Genomic DNA, 22,134 nt, shown 5'->3' with positions numbered 1-22,134 from the left:
ATTTATGTCCTCTTTATCTAAGTGAATGAGCTTTGAAGCTTGACATGCTTAGAAGAGGGAAACTGTGATACCTACATGTACACAGAGAAGCTGTTAGAGGAAGATATCTGAGTATCAGGAGTTTACTGGATCTGACAATTTACAAACCGACACAGAGGTCAGAATAATCTGTTGTAAGAATAAGAATCATACCAATTGGTGCTTCTGCCAGAATAGCCAAGTAATGTAATATAACACACACACAAGACAGGGTTTAATAAGTGATTTTCTTTTTAATAAAAGAGCAGCCATGCCACATTTTTGGATAAATCGGAGAAGCGGTGTATTTGCTTTATACAACCCTTTCATTCAGCTTAGTGTGTGATGTTCCATGTAGAAATCAGGTTTGTTAAGCACCCGGCGGTCTTCTGTAAACAATCTCCTAGAGCATTGTCCCCTACTTAACTTGATTTAATTCAGGTTTTATTTAAACAGGCAAAATACACAGAGAAAAAAAAAGACTCCTTAAGCCAAGGATCTTTCTCCCCATCTGTGGGGTTAACTCCGATGTTAAGATCTGAAACAGCAGCACAATTACCCACAGATGTCGGTGTAAAGCCACAGGATCCAGAAGGGAAAATAAACCTGATTTTGTATAAACTTTTAATAAAATCTGGATTTATCTGGATACATATATGTAGAAACAGAATTTGATGGCAGATAAGAATCACTTGGTTCATCCAGTCTGCCAATTTTTTAAGCTTCTATCGATCTTAATCAGTCCTTGGTCTTATCTTAGATTCAGGATAGCATTATGTCGAATGCCTTGCATGTTTAAAGTCCCTCACTGTATTATCCACTACCACTCCTGATGAAAGTTGGGAACATGATCAATACATTTCATAAATTTTAATGCTATTCTACAGCATCATTTTAATAAGCACTGGGCAAAATTTGTGATCTTTACATTTGATTTTTTTATGTTCTAATTAACCGCTAATTAATTTCCATGTTTTTTAGCCCATTGTATTTAATCTAAACAATAAATGCATGTTATGTATTACATAGCTTGTTATTTTTTTCTTTCAGGATGCAACAATTGTATTGTAGACTTTGGAGCTTTAAGGTAAGTTACTAAGCATGTGTTTTTTATTTTTTATCTTTTGTTGTTTAATATGATTACATAAACTGAGAACAAGGACATAATAGTCTTAACTATTTAAAACTTCCTTCAGGTAAGAATAAAATATAAAAGAAAAAACTGATGGAAATGACAAAATGCTTAGAGTATACCACTGAGATAATCTTTTTTTCTAAACAAATGACCACTGTTGTATTTAGTTACCTTTCACCACACATCAGCTTATTCTGTCTTTATAGATCAGCTCAAAGAATGTTTCATATAGAAAATATGAAATCCATTTCCAGTAATCAAAACAGTAAAGGTCCATTTATATGAATGATGCTGAACCCCAAATCCAGTGTAAAATGAAATTTGAAATCCACTCATTCTTAGATGACACTGAGTTCTCACAGTTTTTAAATTAAGCAATGCCGAAGGGATTGTTGAGTAGAGAGATGAAATACCTCATCTGTGTTAAATGTAACAATGTCTTTAATATAAATGTAGCGACCATCAATTGTACTTCAATGTGATAGCTAAGTATTTGTGCGACAAATATGTGAACAGCTGGTGGACGTTGGTGCCAGAGTACATTAAAACATGGTCTCATACCTCCGGACAGTCCCACTGTCCTGCTTTTGCTGGTAGCGTGGATAATGGTCCAGTTGGGGAGATCTTTGATCTCCTCTAACTGGCTCAGATAGCAGTAAAATCAACAGACCTCCAGTATAGCACCAATGTGGCCACTTTTCTACACTACTTCACTGCCCACCTTTGACATTTGCCCTGCTCCTCCTACCTCTTACCACACACCCCCTAACACTGGTGTCCTAACCTGGTCACTTGAAATGTTGAGGGAATATTTTGTGTTGATGTTACAACTATCCTCAGGAGATTGAAAACGTTAATAGCTTCATATAAAACAGCATGGGTTAGACACGGGTAACATAACAAAATCCTCAGTGTTAGCCAGCCAGCCAGCTCCAAAGGGGATTCAAAACATCAAAACATGATGATACCTTGATTTTCACAACTACGAATAGTTGGATTTGACCCTATAAGGTTTCAGAGAGGAAATGAGAGCAGTCTTTTAGAAACTCATGAAGCAGAATACCACTTTAACACGAACTCATTAATAATTTAACAGTTCTGCTTAAACCCAGTTCATATTCTTATTCCTCCATGGTGGTGGGACAGGTGAACATTTTTCATGTATCCACGACATACATATATATACAAAGAACACTAATATTCCAAAATACGTTTCTATTACTTTTTCCAGTTACCACTGTAAGGGTCCTTTCTTCCCATGGGTATAGATTCTGAAATTACTGAGCATTCCAAAGCATTCATTTACAAAAACGTATTCAAAAAACACATTAAGAAACAGAGATTTTCCAGAGTATTTCTGAGGGTATACGTTGGACTTAAAAATATTTCAAACAGAACCTTCAATTTGGGGTACCTTACAAAAAACGAATTTCTTTTAATTCTTTCACTATTGGGTGTATTCACTGACCTGGGGGATTGTGGGAATTTCCAAGAGAGTTCTTATCGCACTATAAATCATATGTGACAACCTTAGCACTTCTATAGGTAGAAGCTCAATATAGTTGGCCTTTTAAATTGAATAATAATAAAATACATTTATGTCTATACAAGTAGACAAAACGTCTACCATGCTAGACAAAATGTATAAAATTTACCATTTATAAAATTATAAGATTAATACTCTATGTATCTCAATAACCACTGTCTACAAACAGTGATGAATCTGCGTTCATTTCTTTTACATCATTGTTATTCAGGCCACCACGGCATCCTGAACTGGAAAATATAAAATGTAGATGGAATTTGAAATCAATGGAATATCATATTATTATACACTATCATTAAAATAATTTAAATATGAATTATTGATGAATCATGTTAAGAAACAGAGGCTTGTAGTAAAGTTGTTTCAGCCAATAAAAAGTAGAAAGAAATTCCTTTGCATACCAAATTGCTCTTTATACGTGTCAGCCCAAGCAAGCAAATTAAATTGGAACACTAGCTTGCTACTCAATTATTTTTGCCCATTAACTTTTGTTAATTGAAATGGGATAAGCATAATTTTATAATTTACATCATCTTAATCAGTGAAATTTACCAGTTCCCCACATAATGATTTATATAAATGAAATCTAATTTGTATTTATTTTTTTTAAAGTCTCACTACAAAAACTACGAAAAGAAGTTGATATCTTTACAAATATAAAAATGTTAAAATCTTTAAAAGTAATTTAACTATAATGTCATTCATGTGAACAGACCACTATTGAAAACAGAATACATACACTATAGGCTTGAAAGTTTAGAGCCCTGTATCTGTGACCTTAGATTGTATGGAAACTCCAAAAACAAAGCCATAAATTCCAAGAATCCATTCCCTGCCTGTGAGGTATAAAACATTAGATTTTTCTAAAATTAAATGTTTGCTGTAAATCTACAACCCATTTCAGTGATATACTATTTTGGTGAAAAGGTGGTTCTGTTTCAGAAAATAAGATAAAAAAGTACAGTTATACATAGGTGTGATACATAAACTCTTCTGATGACACTAAAATAGTTTCTATCCTATATATATTTTTATATATGTTTGGCAGCCAAGAATAATGTAATGACTATTGCAGCCGCTGTAAAGAAAGCACAATTGCAATCCATTGGAAGAGCACCAAACTCTGTAAGTTATTTTTTAATCCCTTAGATATCATTGTCATATGTCATTATCAACATGATGGCACACTGTATTACGGATCCACCGCCCAAATGCGTTCTTTCACTTCAGCTTGAGCAACAACTTCCCAGCTTGCCTTATAGCAGATGTGTCTTAATGGACAGCTTTGAAATGAGCTTAGACTAAGACTAATACCAGAGGATAGTGCCGATTTTATCTAGCACCATTATCACTGCTAGTGACATCACTACCACTGAAGGTACAGATCTCACTGCAGCTGCGTCCAAATATTCATAGAAACACAGAATCATAAAAAGTGACAGCAGATTCTGTCCATCTTGTCTGCCCAACTTATTAATACTTCCTTATTTCCTGGCCTTAGCTTATATCTAGCTTAGCCTTATGAGTATCCCATGCTGCACACAATACTCCAAGTGAGGTCTCACCAGTGCTCTGTACGACAGCATAAGCTCTTTCTACTGCTAATACCTCTCCCTATACAACCACGCATTCTGCTAGCATTTCCAGCTGCATTATCTATCTTCCTTTAAGTCCTCTGGAACAATTACCCCCAAATTCTATTCCTCAAATGTTAAGATTAAGACTGTGTCAAATATCTCCTCTGCCCTTGGGTTTTTATGCTCTGGATGCATTATCTCGCACTTATGCACATTAAACGTCAGTCGCCACAGCTCTGACCATTTACCTAAATAATTTGCCATGTGAGTTACCCCCCCACTAACTAACAATCATCAACAAAAATAGATTCCTGGGTCAAAGTACTGATCCCAGGGTGACTGGTAACAAGACCTTGTTCCGAATATTGACTACAACTCTTTGTTGTCTGCCGCTGCCTAATCCATCCAACAATATTAGGATCTAAACTCAGAGATTGCAGTTTATTATACGTCTTCTATGACAGAGTTAAAAGCCTTACTGAAATCTAGATACACAATGTCTACTGCACCTCCATGAGGTTCTACAAACCTTTTTTAAATTGTAAGTTTAGCATAACTACCAAACTGTGCTGACTCAACCAACGGGGTTTTAATAATTGCAGTCTTGAGATATTTTCAATTTGTTCTAACAGGTCAAAAGCATATTTCTCCTACATGCCAAATGACTGAATATCCAGAGCATAGTGTCCTTAGAAAGGCAGAATATATATTTTTCTTGAAAAATGTTCTGAAATTTATGAAGAGAAACACCACTTTCAAGGCTAATGAACTGTAACTTACTTTTGGAAGCAGCTCGTAGATTAAATCTAACCACTTGCATGGAATCAGCTTGGATTCTAAGCTCATAGCTTGTAGTATTTTCATAGTCCAGTGGTTTTATGACAGAGATAACCCCTGTGCTGTTATCAATGGCAAACATACCTATATTGAGAGAAAAAAAATGATACGTATTTTAGATACCCTAAAAGCAATTAGAACAAAATGCGACCTATTGTGAAGACAGATTTTTGTTATTAACACAAAGATTTTGCTTTTGTGCGAATAGTGGATAATTAAATCAGCTCTGAATCCCTTAAAGCTGAAAGCTGACTTCAGAGAATTTCAAACGACAGACGATTATAAGGTTAATTGCCAGGTGAGAAAAAAACGTGCAGCCTAAGAGCCTGACTGAGCTCTTTCTATGCAAGACAATACAAATAATAAACCTTTCAGTGTTGAATGAACCCGCAAGTTCAGTGGGATTTCTATTCAATTAAATGTCACAACACTTCCTGAAAGAAGATGGCAACATTAATCATCTCTGGTGTGTAAGTGCAAAATGGTTCCCTTTATTTTTATACGTGAATCACTTTTCCCTGTTGTAAATTTCTTTTATCTCTCTCGCTCTCTTTCCTCTGTCTCCCTCCTAAATTTTCTCTAGGGACTTTTCGCTAAACAATCATAGCTCTTCTAGAGTGGATGTAGCATATTTTAAACACAAATTGCTAATTTTATTTTTGAGGATTTCTCGGAGTGGACTAAAAAAAAGATGTAATTTTAAAACTGAAGCCAGTCTATACTGCAATCATAGAGGTTGCCATTGATAAAGCAACTGAAGATGTCAACAAATCATTGCACTGAAATACTATGGAACAGCATGTTATGTAAAGAATATTTTCAGGAGAAAAAATAAGCAAAAATGTACCACATGATTTATTTTGTTAGGCTTAACTAAGACACTTACTGTACCTTGATCATTACCCGAAACAATTGAATATACTATAGTCTGATTCAATGCAGCCGCAGTTACCACGATCACAACAGTCCCAATTGGGGCAGCCTCGCTCAGCGGAGGGGGCCTACAAAACAAATGATATTATATCAATACATTTGCTTTTAAAACACTTTCATTAAATGCTTTTCCTATTGGTCTTCTTTTGTTTCAAGTAAGCTTAGCTTTTGTATTAAACCAATATTTCCAAGGTGATCATTTAAATGTGCAGAAATATTTTCAATAGTAACATGTCATTAGCATATTTTCATTCTATAGCATCCAAGGAAGCAATATATAACAGAGGTAACATTGCCACGTGCAATAGGTATAGTCTATTTAACTGAAAATAAACAGCCGACACACAACACACAATAAATTGTATTCTTATTATCAGAAACATTTTTACTGTAGAGTTTGGCTGGTTGAAAAGCAATAAGAAGAGTAAATGTCATGGTGGCAGCAACACCATCACCTCTCTTCCTCTATTACTGCAAATCATAAACCATTTTCCAACCATTCATGATGGCAGCTTGAATGTAGTTTGAATGGATTAGTGAACTATTCAGGTTATTTTGTGAATTCTAGGGCATAATGTATTAATGTCATTCACATTGAAGACCCTTACGAGGAAGATAGTAATGCTAATGGACTATTCATGTAAGCTTCTGCCGCAGAAGAACATGAGGGGAACATAGCTTATGGACAAATAGATAACTGATCCATCAAACTGATATGACAAATGCTGAAAGTGACCTGGGAATAAACTAAATCACTCTGTATCTGTGAAGAACAAATTAAACAATCAAGGATATAAAATGCCCAAGTGCTACTTCATAGGACTTCAAAGGTATGAAGTATGTAGGGAATTACATTATTACTAGAAAGGAATGAGTGATACTACCGTATCTACTTATTTATTTTATTTGGATCATAATTGTGTAAATCACCAAATCTCATCTATGCTCCTTGCAAACTATTTCAATTTTAATTAAAATTCTAAATAAGAAAGAAAGCCTTGCAAAGGCACGGAACTGCAGGAAAGAATATTCACGGCATCTGAAGCAACTGTAAACCACTGTTACTTTTTGAAAACCTTTCCTAAAATAAACTAATCTGAAAAAAATATAGAAAAGATTCTTAATTATCTCCTCCATTCGTATTACTAAGATTTTCAATGGATTATATAAGAGAAACATCTGGATGCCATGAGCATGTTTTGGGAATCAACAAATATAGAGAAATACTGTGAAATGTATTTGTTCTTGTCATTCAAACACATCTATGTTGGTCTTAAAAACCATTTGAATTCATGCATTAACCCCTTGCAAAGCACATCACAGAAAAACATCCTGCTGGCGACAATTGACGGGTCGCTTTCTTCACTTAAACAGTGATGCTATAATGTCTTGATGTTAAGGCATTCAGTAACGCTGAGACTGGCAGCAGTATCCCCTTGTGGCCCTTCCCCCAGATTTTAATGTCCGCCATATATTGTATGGCTACAGATGCCTGATTTAAAAGAGCTTAGCAGGTGATCAATGATCGGTGGGTAAAAATAATTTGCCACTGATGTCACCACCAGGGGAACCTTCCAGTCCCAACAAAATTTAAAAAAAAAGAAACAGTCCAATATATATATATATATATATATATATATATATATATATATAGTTTGTTTGAGCAAGTCATAAAGTTAGCGCTATATCTTCTCACATGGAAAGAGTAAAATACTGGCATGTTAAATGCCCATGGGGTGTCTAGTTTTTAAAAAATGTATGATTTAATGGGGTAAATCAAATTTGCCTGGTTCAAAGATGTCCCAATAATAGGACATGGGCACAGACTGACCAGATGTCCAAATTCAGAAAAAACGCACAGCTCTCAAAGCCTTTTACCTCCCAAAAAAACTGACAAACCCATGCATGGGTGGTATCACTGTATTCAAAAGATGTTGCTGAACACATATTGGGGTGTTTGACAGTACCAGGAGCAGTACATTCATATCAAAAGTACAATGTGTGTGTAAAAAAAACACAAAGTGGTCCCAAATAGGACACAGGGTGGCATTTTCAACATGTCAAAATTCCAAGTTAAAAAACTGAATTGCACATGCCCCAAATGTGGCCTTTTACCCCCATACAACCTGACAAACCTATAAATGGGTGGTATCACCGAACTCGGGAAATGTTGCTGAACACATCAGCAAAATCAATTACTAAATTTTAAGAATTAAAAATAAATGGCTACCTGTGTTTAGGCAGCAATATATTGTTTTGTGCAGAAAATGCTTGTCCAGCTACCCGGAGCCCTCCCCCCTTGCAGGATGCAGGTAGGAGGACACATCGCTGAATCAGGGCATACATGCCAAAGTTGGAGGGGAACTGGGTGGGAAGTGGCATGTCCTGTAATGCCACTCCTATGACCTGGAGTTTCGCCACAGTGATCCAGAGAAATGGTGCTACACCTGGAGTCTCTGGGCAAAACTCAGACAGTTCCCAGGTATGCATAACGTATTCCATAACTGTACCCTCATTTGTATTTTTATTTCGTACTGCTGTGTAGACGTGGAATATGTTCATATTATACAAAACACATTTACATTTAAAGCAGTTCAAATAAATCCTTATCTAAGACATTATCATTTGATACTTTCACCATCTGCTAAAAACCTAATGTAATCTTGTTTTAGGGTTCTTTAGATATAAAGTGATGTTTCATAGACTTTGTTTTTAACAATTAAAATAGTTTATGTAAAATGCAATACCAATGTACAGTATATGACCAAAAGTATTTGAGCTTGTATAATTTTATTCCAAAATTAGGGGCATTAATACTTTCATTTTATATATTTTAATTTACATATATATATTTTGCAGCTACAACAGCCCTGGCTCTTCTGGGAAGGCTCCACAAAATTTTGGAGTTTGTCTGTGGGAATTTGTGCCTATTTAGTTAAAAGAGCATTTGAGAGGTCAGGCAGTGATGTTGGATCAGGAGGCCTGTCTCGCAATCTGCATTAAAGTGTCTGGCAGGTCATGGGGTTAAAGGAGCTTAGAAAGCGATCAAAGATTTACATTTGCTAATTACTGTTTTGTTTTTGTTTTGCATGTTTAGCTGTACGTTTCTTCTCTCTCTCGTTTAGTGTACCTATACAATTTATATATTGGGGTTTTTTCTTCAGAAAAAGAAGGGCTTTCTTTAGATACCATTTTTTTAATCGTATCATCGTTCCTATAAACAAATAATAAAATATGGTAAAAAAACTGTAAAAAAACATGTTTTTTTCTTTTATTTGAAAATATTTTACTCATCTTCAAAAGCAGATTATAGGGCAATAATTACAAGTAGCGTTTTTCTATTTGAAAACTTTTTTTGTAAAGCTGGTAATCCTGTCCCCATGTCTTATTTGGAACATCTTTGAACCCGGCCAATTCAATTTACCCCATCAAACCATATATTTCTTTTAAAAACTAGACACCCCATATTTCAAATGGTAGCATTTTAACTGTTTTCATGCACTAATTCTACCACCAGCCTTTGTCAAAGTTTGTGGTAGTAATTTTTTGTGTTTTTTCACACACATTGTACTTTAGGTATGAATTTACAGTTCTTGGTATACGTCACTGACAAACAAAACCACAATATGTGTTCAGCAATATCTCCCCAGTACAGTGATGCCACCCATGCATAGGTTTGTCAAGTTGTTTGTGGGCTAAAAGGCCACATTTGACATCTGGTCATTCTGCACCAATGTCCTATTTAGGATCTGTTTGATCCTGGCCAAATCAGTTTATCCCACCAAACCATACATTTTTTAACTAGACATCCCATGGGTATTTCAAATGCTAGTATTTTAACTCTTTCCATGCCAGGATTCTTGTGAAGATACCTTGGTAATTTTAGCACTTGCTCATAAAAATAAATAATATGAATAGCTTGGAGAAAAGGAGGGGGGTGTAATATAAACATTTAAAGACATTTAACTGCAAGAGGGAAGTTAATTTCAGAGGAGAAAAGACCAAAAGATCATAGTAAACTGGAGGGTCAGAAGTTTAGATGAAATGTGATGGTGTTTTACGTTACTGAGAGGGTGGTAAATAAATGTAACAGCCCCCTATGATAATTTAATAACGTACTAAAGCTACCCTGAATCCAAGACAAGACCAATGACTTTACATCAGAAAAATGGGCAGACTAGATGGGCTAATTGGGTCTTATCTGCAGTCATGTTTCTAAAAGTTCTATTTTTTGTTCTTTTAAGCAAGCTATTGCTCAACATAAGACTGCAAATTTACAAACGAGTTGAGTTGGCTTCAAATAAACTACTACGCTGTGTTGTTTTGTTAAAAAATATTGTTCTACAAAATGCTTTAATGTTAATCATTAAGTGAACCAACACCATCTGCTGAAGTCAAGAAATGATTTAATTTGGAATCATGTAAACATTCTAGTCAAAGCAGTTCAAGTAGGAAAAAATCCTGACCTGTAGGCTAGATCTCCAGAGAAATACTAACTTTTCATTAGGGCAAAATTAAGTTATTTATACAAAAGATCAGATATAATAAGCAAGCAGGTTTAAAATGGAGCTAACACCGCAAAACAAATACTTATCCTAATCTGTCATTGTATAATTAGATTGCCTTTTTATCCTTCCTATTTTTATGTACAGCTCCTACAGAGAAGAAAATCATGAATACCAAAGTTGCAGTGTACAGTAACTAGAAAAATATTTTATCAGAATGACACAGTGAATGTTCCCTAGTGCAGTATAAAATTCAGTCTGCCAAACAAATGCCTTTACAATGTAGCCACTGCATGCTAAAATGTGTGATCCTATATGGGAGCAATAATATTTACGTCTTGCAAGTGATGGCTTAGAATATATAGATTGCCGAGGGTACTACTTAAATCCCTGTAATTCACAAATGGCAAATAATTTCTTCGGCAGTATATTTTCTCTTTTCTTCTCCTGGTTACATTCAAATATTTTATGTTTATGTTTCATTTTATAACTATACAGTGGTGTTATGTATAAAATATCATTTTTTTTTACATTAAATTGGCTTTTTTAACACATTGAAAAATTTATATATACATTGATTTTTCATTATTTTTATAATTTACTTCATGTTGTAAGTTATGTCTTTCTAGGTTCTGGGCACTTATTTTTTAAACTTTCTGAAAGTCAGAGACCCAATATAGAATTACCACTAGATTTGCCATGATGTTGTTTTACTTTTAAGATGTATTATGCTTATTAGTTTTTTTCTGTATAAGTAAAAAAGCTAGAAAATGATAATACACATTTTGGAAAGAAATATCACATACATTTGTTCAATGTTTTTTAGTGAACTAGATAAACACAATTCATCCGTCCAGACCACGTTTACTTGAAAATATTGCCTTAATGTTCAGATAGCATTAGCAAATTAGTATTAAAAAATAAAATAACAAACAGAAAACAACTATTTTCTGTAACTGCATAATATGGACATTGGTTTTTTTTATTATGTTTTCCAATTTTGAATAGTAAATTATTATTTTCCATTAAATAATAAAATGAAGATTTTTAGTAAATTTTTCTTGGCATTTATATTCCTATTTAGCTGCGTCACAGTTGACTTTAATAACAAATTACCATTTATGTAAATTGTTTTGTGCAAACTGGATTAACACATGTAAATCATCAAATGACATGGATGAGAAAGAGCTGCCAGGTTGCTTAGCTGGCACAATATTTCCATATTTACAGAACATTTGTATTTTTATAAGCAAAACAACATTCTGGTGTTTAAAATTCATAACTATGTTGACTAAATCTGAAGATTGTACTCACCTTCTCCCAGATTGTATCTGTATGTCCACCAACTCCCTACTACTACTATGACTTCTACAGGGCAGGGACCTTATTTCCTAAATTATAATGCTTCAGGTTCTCTCCAATGCAACTAAATTCATCACAAACATAATTTTGCTGTATTCTGTAAAATATCCACTACTGCTACATCTGTTTTATGTAAAACAGCATGATTTGGATACTTGGTTGGCAAATGTCCAATTGCAACCCATACTCACTCGATCTGCTACTTTAAAGGGACTTCACCGGGAGCCTTCCGGTCAAACTCAGAGAGTTCTTAAGTATGTGTACACTATACAGTTCAGTGTCCTACATAATTTGTTTTGATAATATGGTTGAGTTAATACTCTATGAATGGCAACTTTCAAAATAACAAAATGGGTATACTAAATCTAATTAGATTTTTTATTAATATGTAAAAAAAAATCACTTTTTCCTGGTTCAATTGTTATAACTACATAATTAGAATTGGTTACAGGATTTTCTTCCGTTGTATACTGAAATTAGAATTTCTTTTTAAGAATGTCTAGAACTAATAAAAAATCATATCAGTAATGTCTGAATACAACACTCAAAACATCCACAGTAATTTAATATAATTGGATTTTTTCCATTAAAGACAATTGATTTCGATATTCAATGTATTATTTCAGTTATTTACATGTTCAGCTTGATAGCTTTTTCATCCAACCACCAGCAGAAACAAAGAAGATGGACCTTCATTTACTCATCATTTAAACCTGGATATATTGAGAAGCACATAGCTTGGTCAGTACTATTGATTACATTAAGCAACGAGTAAATATCAACTTCCGGCTTTGTGAATGATTGTCATTGAAAGCTTAATTGCTTAAATTGATTACTTTCCAATTGTGTAGTTATGACTCAGGAATTCTAAGCAGAGAAGAGTGCTTCGAACAGCAAGACGGTTCAAAAATGTAATACAGCTCAAACATACTATTATTTATTTAAGAAATATATCAATAAATATAACTGTGTATATCTGTGTTATGTGAATGTCTCTTCTATTCATTTTAAGTAGACTTGTGCTGTCACCAAAAGCATTGTAATTTTCCCCCTCACTCAGGGCAATATGGCGGTGCTTGTGGTGATGTCCTCCCCCGATTCTCCAGTCTAATCAAGAGAGGGCAAAATTACAGCTCTTTCAGTGACATCCTCTGTGGGAGGATCGGGGAGAGGACGTCACCATAAGCTCCACCATTGTTGCCAACTTTGATTTTTGGACTTCCCTTTGTTTTTAGTGTATTCTATTCGGTATCTGACCTTGTCTTGCCTGGCAACCCTGTTTACCTCCTGTTGCTGCTGGTTCCTGCTGCTATTCCAATGCTCTGTTTACCTTTTCTGGTAGCTGGATATACACACACACACACACACACACACACATATATATATATATATATATTTATAATTTTATTATACACAAACATAGATATTTAAAAGAGCAATATGTTCTAGTTACGTGACAAATTAAACTGCAGAACTATATTAAGAAGATGTTGAATCATTTTATGTATTCTAGTCGCTGGTAGTGCCATTGCTAATGGCATGCAGATAAACAAGTGCCAGGTTGTGGGAGCTGTGCCAGACCAGTGGAGATAGAAGATGACTGGGGCACTAAGTACAGAAAAACAAAATCAAGAGGCAGCATGTTGCTAAAGCATAAAAAATACAGTCCTGCAGCAGATGGCTAAATCCTAGCTGACCAAGGCACATCAGGTAGAAACAATAGGTGCTAAGGTGCAATAGTATAAAATGATATGTTTATCAGTGTTATGGGGGTATTTTCAATTAGGTTAAAACATAATGGCTGTCAGAAGTACAAAAAAGACACCTAATGTTGTATAAAAGACACAAACAAAAACAGGATAAACCTCGCGCAAGGATGACCTACAAACCTGTGAAACACCAGTGTGCTAATAGAAAAGTACTTGGGCATAAAAATATATACCGTAAGGCAGAGCCAAAAAATAATAATAATTAAAAAAAACGATCTGCAAAACAAAATATAAGACAATAGTGCAGTGGGTACTAATCAGTAGTCCTAATAAAGTGAGATAAGATTGCACTCACAAAATCAGCTCCATGTGAAAGTGTGGAGCAGCACAACAAGTATAGAGAATCCAAAGACGTGGGCTTCAGTGGATAAAAGGTATCAAAAAGGCTTTAATAATAGCAGGTGGAGAAGGTGTCTGACGAGAACAGTCCAGATCACCGTAGAGTAGTAGAAAATGCTCCATCTGCAGCAATTAAGTCAACTACGGAAGCTGGGAAGTGCCAAAATACCAACACGTTTCGTCACAATACAGACTTCATCAGGGTGATGTGTGAATGTTTATGAAGGCGTACTTATATATACAGAGTCACGGAACCTCCCAATTATCCCTTTAAGGACCAGGCTGTTTTTTACTTTTTGTACCCTTTGGGATCAAGGCTGTTTTAACACTTTTGCGGTGCTCGCGGTTAGATGTAATTTTCTCCTCACAGATTTAGTGTACCCACACAATTTATATATTGTTTTTTCAGGACAAGAAGGGCTTTCTTCAGATACAATTTTTTGATCATATTATCTAATTTCCATTTAAAAAAAAAAAATGATGAAAAATGTCTCACTTTTATATTTCACCGGCATGAGTTAATGGTCTGTACGAGCGACTCTATTGGTCGCCGGCAGGGAGCTCCTCTTCCAGAGGAGTTCCCTGCTGGCAACCAATAACGTTGCTATTGCTTCGTATTCGTGGAATACGAAGATTTTTTTCCCCACGAAGACGAGTCTAATAGAAATCACCAAAATCTAGAAACCCTCATATTGTAATCAAGTGTACAATGAAACCAGCAATTTCATCTACTTATGATTTTATTTTTTCCAGTCAGCCTTTGGGAAAAGTGACAACACCATAATCCAACTAACAAATATATGTAATCCACGCAACATATGTTAATTTGTCATACATGTTATATTTCAAAAAATCAACCAACATACATATTTTCTTTGCTTTTACCATTATTGAACATGCAATTTTTATAAAGCATAAATTGTATGTGTGAAAAAGATTTGCATGAGGAAATGACTAGGCTATTGTGAAATTCCAGCAATACCTTTACTTAATCGGTAAGCATTAAATTTTCTCCTTTTTCTGCATGAATTTCATTAAAGGGCAAGTGCATTCAAGTTTGCAGTGGGGAGCTCACAGTAAGTTGGAAAATATTTAAAATGTGCAAATCAGGTTGACTTGAATTAACTCTGCTCCGTGCTAGATGTGGATGGAATGGGAAATTTTGCTTCTGGAGAAGTTTTTTAACCTCCTTCTACCACTGCATATGTGATATAGGCTGGAGGAAAGGGTTTAGCATCTCTGCCCCTTAGACCCCAGCCTCCACGCAGAGATGGTGGGAGAAACAACTGTTTGATAACAACTGTTATCAAACATGACAAAGTATTTAAAGAATACTGTTCTTGGTAAAAAGATCCATTTATCTTCTTAACATGGGACAATGGAAATGGAAGAGGGCAAAGCAGATAAAAAGGAGGCTAGTAAAATGATATGAAAATAAACATCCAATATCATGTATATAATAAAAAAAAATATAAAATCACAATGCCATTATTTTTTAGAATATAATAGGTGACTTCTGTGTTGATGTTCTCGATACACGTCTTATAGCGCCTACTAGGATATATATATACATATATATATATATATATATATATATATATATATATATATATGTATATATATATCCTAGTAGGCGCTATTAAACTTGACGTACAAACACACTTAGAGGCTGGACACAAAAAAAAGAGAGACAAATAAGCTGGTGGGGAGCATAGGGGCTGCCCTAAAAAAAAGTATTATATATTAGTTAGGGAACAGCTATGTAGACATTTGAACATGAGAGTACAGGCAGTCAGTGAAGCGATTGACAGAAGGGACAGGTGTTAGTATGGAGATGGGTTAGGAAGATATACTATAATGGTAGAGGGAGGCACCTAAAAGTCAGAGTCTTTTGCATGGATGGTTGCCCTTAAGGACACCAATGTTCTAGGACTAACATAATTGACTAGGAAAAAATAAGATCAGTAAATTCTGCATGTATACTCTAAAAAAGCTAGTAATGATATCAGACCACTGCAATATAATCGTGTTTATTTTATTTGTTTTGCTGATATTGACTGATTTTGTTTTGTAACAACAGAGTTTATTAAGAAATTACATTGTAATTTTTGACATTAAGTTGCTGCCAGATCTCTAATTGGGAATTGTGACCTAAATTTCTTTGGTACTATTTCAATCTTTGTAACTACGCAACTTCATTCATTGTCAGTTAAGGTCATATGTAAATTACTAACATGGTTCCTTAGATCGTATCCTGCTGTCTACTTTAAGCATAAATCCACAACAGAATTGCCCTTTAAATGAAACATTTCATTGAGATGCATTTATGCCTTACAATTTACTGCACAATATTGTGCCATTGTTTGTGTCTAATGTACATAATTCCACACTCTTAAGGGGATCCTCTGAATTGTATACATGCAAATGATCCTACAGACTCACGGGCAATAAAAATTACATATTTAAATTAAATGATTTTTACTAAAAATAGCAAAATACAAATATGTATACGTGTTACACATACATTATGTTATTGCACAGACTACTGTTCTTAATAGTTTATTAACATAGCATTACATGTATGTAAACAAGGATGTGTATAGTTGCTTATATTTATGTTGTTGGAAAATTAACAAATTAAAGTTTTTGGGGGGCTTCTTATACGTTTCTTGTAGACTAGGTAAATGTCATTATATGCCACGACTATGATATACAAATTTTATTTAAATGGGGGATAATCAGTAATGATCAGATCACCCCCTTTTTTGTTTCTTTTCTGGGTTTTTACATTTAATTATCAGACAGTACCCTGGAGCATTTTGTTGATTGTTTTGTATTTCTTTGTTCCCTTTTTTTTTAATATAATTCACTTCTCATTTGAGAGGTTAAAGTTCATCTCTCATTCTCTGTATTCAGGTCAACAATTTGCAGCGTTTTGATTATGACCATGTAATCTTATCTCTGTCACATTTTGTTTGCGACTACTTAATCTTATATGTTACATAAGATATGGGGCTTGCAATTATATTTATCTTGTGAACTATGTACATTTGCACATATACTATCTACCTTTTGTACCCTGTATCATTTTGTCGATGCATTGTGCTGTACTATGTAATATTGCTTAATAAACAGAGAATTGATTCAGTAATGATCAGATCAATAGAGTAAACCTCACAGCATTGCTGTAAAACTACAAATAACCATTCCATTCTTAGACAAAACATTTTTTTTTCATATCTCCACACTTTTTAGGAATTTCTACATTTCTGTAATAAGGCCCTAAGTGGGTTTGTTGCATGCTATACAACAAATACCCAAATATAACTATATTTTTTATATTGGCTATCTATACTTTCTTTTTAGGTGAATCAGTAAAAATTGTGGGAGTTTTTTCTAAACCACTTTTTAGATTTTCTTCATACTAACATAGGTTTCTAAAAAAGCCGTAATTGTCCAGAAAAAAATTATATAATTTGTGGGTTAAACTATATGAGAGATGCTTGAAAAAACACATCTCTCATATAGTGTAACCCCTATGGAGTTAAACAGCAACCAGTATATGTTTGCATCACTCTGTGAATAGGCCCTTCACATGAATGGAAATCAGTACAATAGCTAAGGGTTATTGTAAGTCTGTCTTTTACCCACAGCATATAATCATATAGATGCATTCGCTATATTAAATGTTTTCAGTATTGATTTACAAAAATGCGCAACAATAATACCAGTATTTTAATGTACCACATAATACCACATAATTTTAATGTACACAAAATGTAATTATTTAAAAACAGGCTAGCCAATTAATAGACTTGTATTTGTCATAAAAGCTGAAAAAAAGTTTTCTTGACTGAAGACAGAATAACAAAAATACATTTTATTATTATTATTTCTTTTCGGACTGCAGTGAATTGATAGTGGTTTCTGCAAAACGAAAATTGTATCATTTAGGAATAATCATTTCTAACACAATGAAGCAGTGCAGTGGCACAAAAATGGCTTTGAGTTAATGATGTGAAGTAAAAACAAATGTATAACGTTACAAGTACAGAAGTGAGGTAACAAGACTGAAAATGAAGGAAAACAAAAGAAGACTGAATTCAGTTTTTTATACCCTTTGGAAAACTAGAGTTTTCATGATTTCCCTTTATAAACTCCTGGGGCGCTGACAATAATTAGAATACAAAATAAGCACTTTGCTGACTTGTCAGAACCAACATGTAAATTATATTTCTAACTTCATTATTATATGAGATTTTTCTGAATGAACATTAAGGTTAATAGGTTTTTCTGTAAACATAATTCAGTGAATTACTGTACATGGAAATGCAACAAAACCCGCGATAGCATTAGACTTAGCTATTAGCTATATAGGTTACTGTTTACATTACATTTACAACCATTGCGTCTCTCTACTCATACTTACCCCATTGCAAGGACAGATAGTCCTGTCCTTGCAAGTTTACAATCTATTAGGAAGTTGAAGGGGAATGAGACAGAAGGTGACACACAGCCTGGGCAAGAGATTTGATTGTAGTGAAGGTCATGTTAAAAGTCAATGGTGTGGAAATTTCATAGGTGGGGAAAACAAATGGTGTCTTTCAGAATTGTAGTTGTGGGTATGAAGGGGACAGATTGCATTCTTCTCTGAATAGAAGAAGAATGTTGAATTCCATGCATATAAGGATGGAAAGATGGTGGTGAACACTGAACCTTAATACCTTGACGTTTGTCCCTCCCCAACTGGTCTATCACCCAGGATAACACAGCAGAAGGAATATTTCTGTATGGATGTGGTGGTGGGGGGTGAACGTTAAAGCAAGTAATCTACTTGACGGTGAAAAGTAATCTAATCAAGTGTAATTTATAAATATATGTCAATTAGACTAATGTGATATAAATTAAAATAATCGAAATATCCATGGTCCCTGATAAATGAATAAATCATAAATACAAACAAACATTGTTCCATTAGTGGTTTGCATTAGTGCCATTGCCAAAAAGCATTCACATCTGAGGTCAGAATAATAAAACTGCCATATGACATGAAGAATTATCTTCACAATAATTTAAGTTAATATTACAATAAACTCAGTAGACTATGCAACACACTCTGTTGTTATTAACAACGCTTAACGTATAAAGAAGTAACATAAATCAAATCAACAAAATGAGTGTGAACATTTAATTTCAATTATTTGTGCTTTATTTTTCCTAACATGATATCATGCCTGATGAAGGGACTTGAGAGGTCTTAAATGTTTGGAATCTATATTTACCCAGTTAGCCAATAAAGGCATCATTCAAACTCCACTTGTCTCCTGTTACTTTTCTTAGAAATACTCCATTTTAAACTAATGTAATTTTGTTTCAAATAGCTGTCTTAAAGATTATTTTTGTAGAAATCCATGGCAATCTATATTTATATAAAATTATCTATCTATCTACCCTTATTAGTCAATTACAAATTTATAAATGATTATCACCTAACAAAACAATTAGAAATGACCGGGGAGGCATATCTTACCTGAATTCATCTTGTGTAAAGCGAGGAATAACTGATGGCTGCAAAACTGTAATTATTACCGTTGTGCTATTGTATTTTATTGGATCTCCATCATCATAGGCGATCACAACCAGCTAAAACAACAATAATAAAAAACCTTTAAAATGTATAAGCAGAATGTATTTCTGGATTATGATGCTGCACACTTCTAACTTACAAATGGTGAGAGTAGAATCCACATGGATCTCACCATTCTCTAAGTATCTAAAAAAGTTGCTGTGAGCTCAGCGGGAACTGGTTTCAGTGGGAACCGAGCTCACAAATCCCAGGGTCAGAGGTGATCGTTCACCTGATTTACTAAAGGGACAATTTAATGTCCCTGACAGAGTCACTACTCCGTAAGTACTTTAATATGCATTCGTTCAAAAGAAAAAAATGAAGGAATTACCTGGCACAGAAGCTGCAGCCCTACTACATTTGTAAAAGGGACAAAATAACATTTAAAGGGATCACTTTGCTATCACATGCGCCGGTGTGTCTCATAAAAAAAATAAAACAAGAAAAGTTAATTTGTGGTGTTATTTTCACGCCAACACAACTCTTAGTTATACCATATAATTGATGGCTTATTTACCTGCAATGTAAATACTGTGTACACTATCCACAATGTTAACAAATGTATACCAGCTAGTGACATACATTTGCTCTGTTCATGTAGCATCTACAATAAATGCCTGTAATGTTATTTTTTTTACACAATTTCACAATAAAAGCTGTCTAATATGGGGGATAGACATTTGTGTGATAAAAAAGGTCAGATATTAAATTAAACAGATCTCTGAATTGGTGGAACAGCACAATTACTGTAAAGATCAATATCCTCCATTTAGCTTTAACAATTCACTTAATCAACATTGTTCATATTGAGCACCATTGATCCAAACTTCCTATACTTGACAGAGAATCTGTGTGTTGTTTGTATTGAATTTAACTAAGTCCCTTTTTATACCTTTTTATGCTTAGCAAAAAATGAAATAATATTTGTTTGGGTTAAAATAAAACATATTATTAGGTTTACCCCAATGTAATTAAAAAAAGAATGTTGAAAAATGCTTGTCCAATTTATTTTGTTTCTTTAAGGGAAAGTCACACAAAAAAATCTTAATCTTTTTGAGCATAAATTGCAGTTCTTCATATTGCAATATAAGTTAACATTTGTTCCAATAAACGTCCTTTACCTGCAGGCTACAGTCATGTGATATTTGGGTGGCGCTCAAACACCACACTGAGCTGATTCTTTATGGCAATGCTAATGAAGTCAGAATGTCTGGCAGGGTGATGCTGAACCGTTCTATTGCTTACCACTGGCAATACAATAATTAGGTGATAGCGCTAAAAAACATACAAATAGCTAATATTTTTGAAAATGTATATTTATCTGACATTAGTAATACAAATGGGGTACTTTAAGTATTTTTGGCATATTGAATATTAACATATTGAATATGTAAGAGTTTGCACAAAAGCACTGCTTATATTCTGAATATATACTTTCAGCTTATTTAGATATTTAACAAAATACGTTTACCTTAAATATCGCGCTGGGCTCTTCATTAAGATTAACTCTTGTTATTACACGACCAGTATTCTCTTCAACATCAAATATGTTGGAGCTATATGGAAACTGATTCACATCTACTTTGTATCTGACTTTACTTGCTGGTGTTCCCTGTAGGACAAAACAAGAACATTTATCAAAACTCCAACAATCTATTTTTAAACCCAATTGAAAACAAAAGCAATGCTGAAAAAAAAAATCAGAAAAAGATTATTGAATTGCACATAACACAAAAAGCAAACAACTGACTGAGTGATTTTCCAGTAAATAGATGCTGCTTGCAGGAAAAAACATCACAAGAATAAGAAGCCATATTATGAAATTCAAAATAAACACTTAAAAATACTTTTTTTTATAACAAGCCAAAAAAACAGTGCAAGCTAAAAAATGTTTATCCAACACATATTAAGATATAACTATAATTCGATATTGAATGTGCATGTTTAGGTTGTCTATGCACTGGCGTATTGTGGCTTAGGGTGGCAGTTCTGAAGTGTTTGTGGGCATTCCCTCTGGCATGGAGGGGGGCTCTATTGAGCACGACTGGCATAGCCTTCATGATGATCTTAATCTGCACTGCACGGTGGGGTATGACATCATATCTAAGGGCACTGCACAATAGATGGAAGACACAGAAGTAAATGGTACGAGGAACAGCTGGAGCGCTGCCCTGGGTTGGGCTGTTTTACAATTTTTTTGCTTTTTTTAGTTACTGCCTTAAATGTAAAAGTACTAGAGGGATTCACCATCGTACTTAACGGTCCCTCCAGCCATCATATGCACTTTAATACATGTGATAGCTTAGCGGACCCTATGTAAATGCATGTGGGATTCCATTTCCTTCACCTATTTTCTATGCAGGAGAGGTGTTTGACCAAACATATGTTTTCTCAGCAAGAGTTTCAGGGACTAAAGGGACACCAGGTACGCTTGAAACATTATATATATATATATTGCATATGTCTCTTTCCAATTTCATTTTTCCA

At 34.2% G+C, this 22,134-nt stretch overlaps 1 protein-coding gene across 1 annotated transcript in view; it reads right to left on the bottom strand.

Annotated features, from left to right (window-relative positions):
• LOC128468247 (uncharacterized) overlaps nt 1–21,897 on the bottom strand; it is a 98,001-nt gene extending 76,104 nt beyond the window's left edge. Inside the window, exons 1-5 of the mRNA XM_053449936.1 lie at nt 21,862–21,897; nt 21,119–21,259; nt 19,552–19,664; nt 6,005–6,114; nt 5,057–5,197 (exon numbers count right to left, since the gene is read on the bottom strand). Of these exons, the coding sequence (XP_053305911.1) occupies nt 5,057–5,197; nt 6,005–6,114; nt 19,552–19,664; nt 21,119–21,259; nt 21,862–21,897 (541 nt within the window). The remainder of the gene's footprint in view (nt 1–5,056; nt 5,198–6,004; nt 6,115–19,551; nt 19,665–21,118; nt 21,260–21,861) is intronic.
• Between the last annotated feature and the right edge of the window lie 237 nt (nt 21,898–22,134).

The sequence above is a fragment of the Spea bombifrons genome, chromosome 11, assembly GCF_027358695.1.
Source record: "Spea bombifrons isolate aSpeBom1 chromosome 11, aSpeBom1.2.pri, whole genome shotgun sequence".
Classification (NCBI taxonomy): domain Eukaryota; kingdom Metazoa; phylum Chordata; class Amphibia; order Anura; family Pelobatidae; genus Spea; species Spea bombifrons.
Note: the sequence above shows the minus strand (reverse complement) of the source record. Positions and strands in the feature narration are given on the sequence as shown.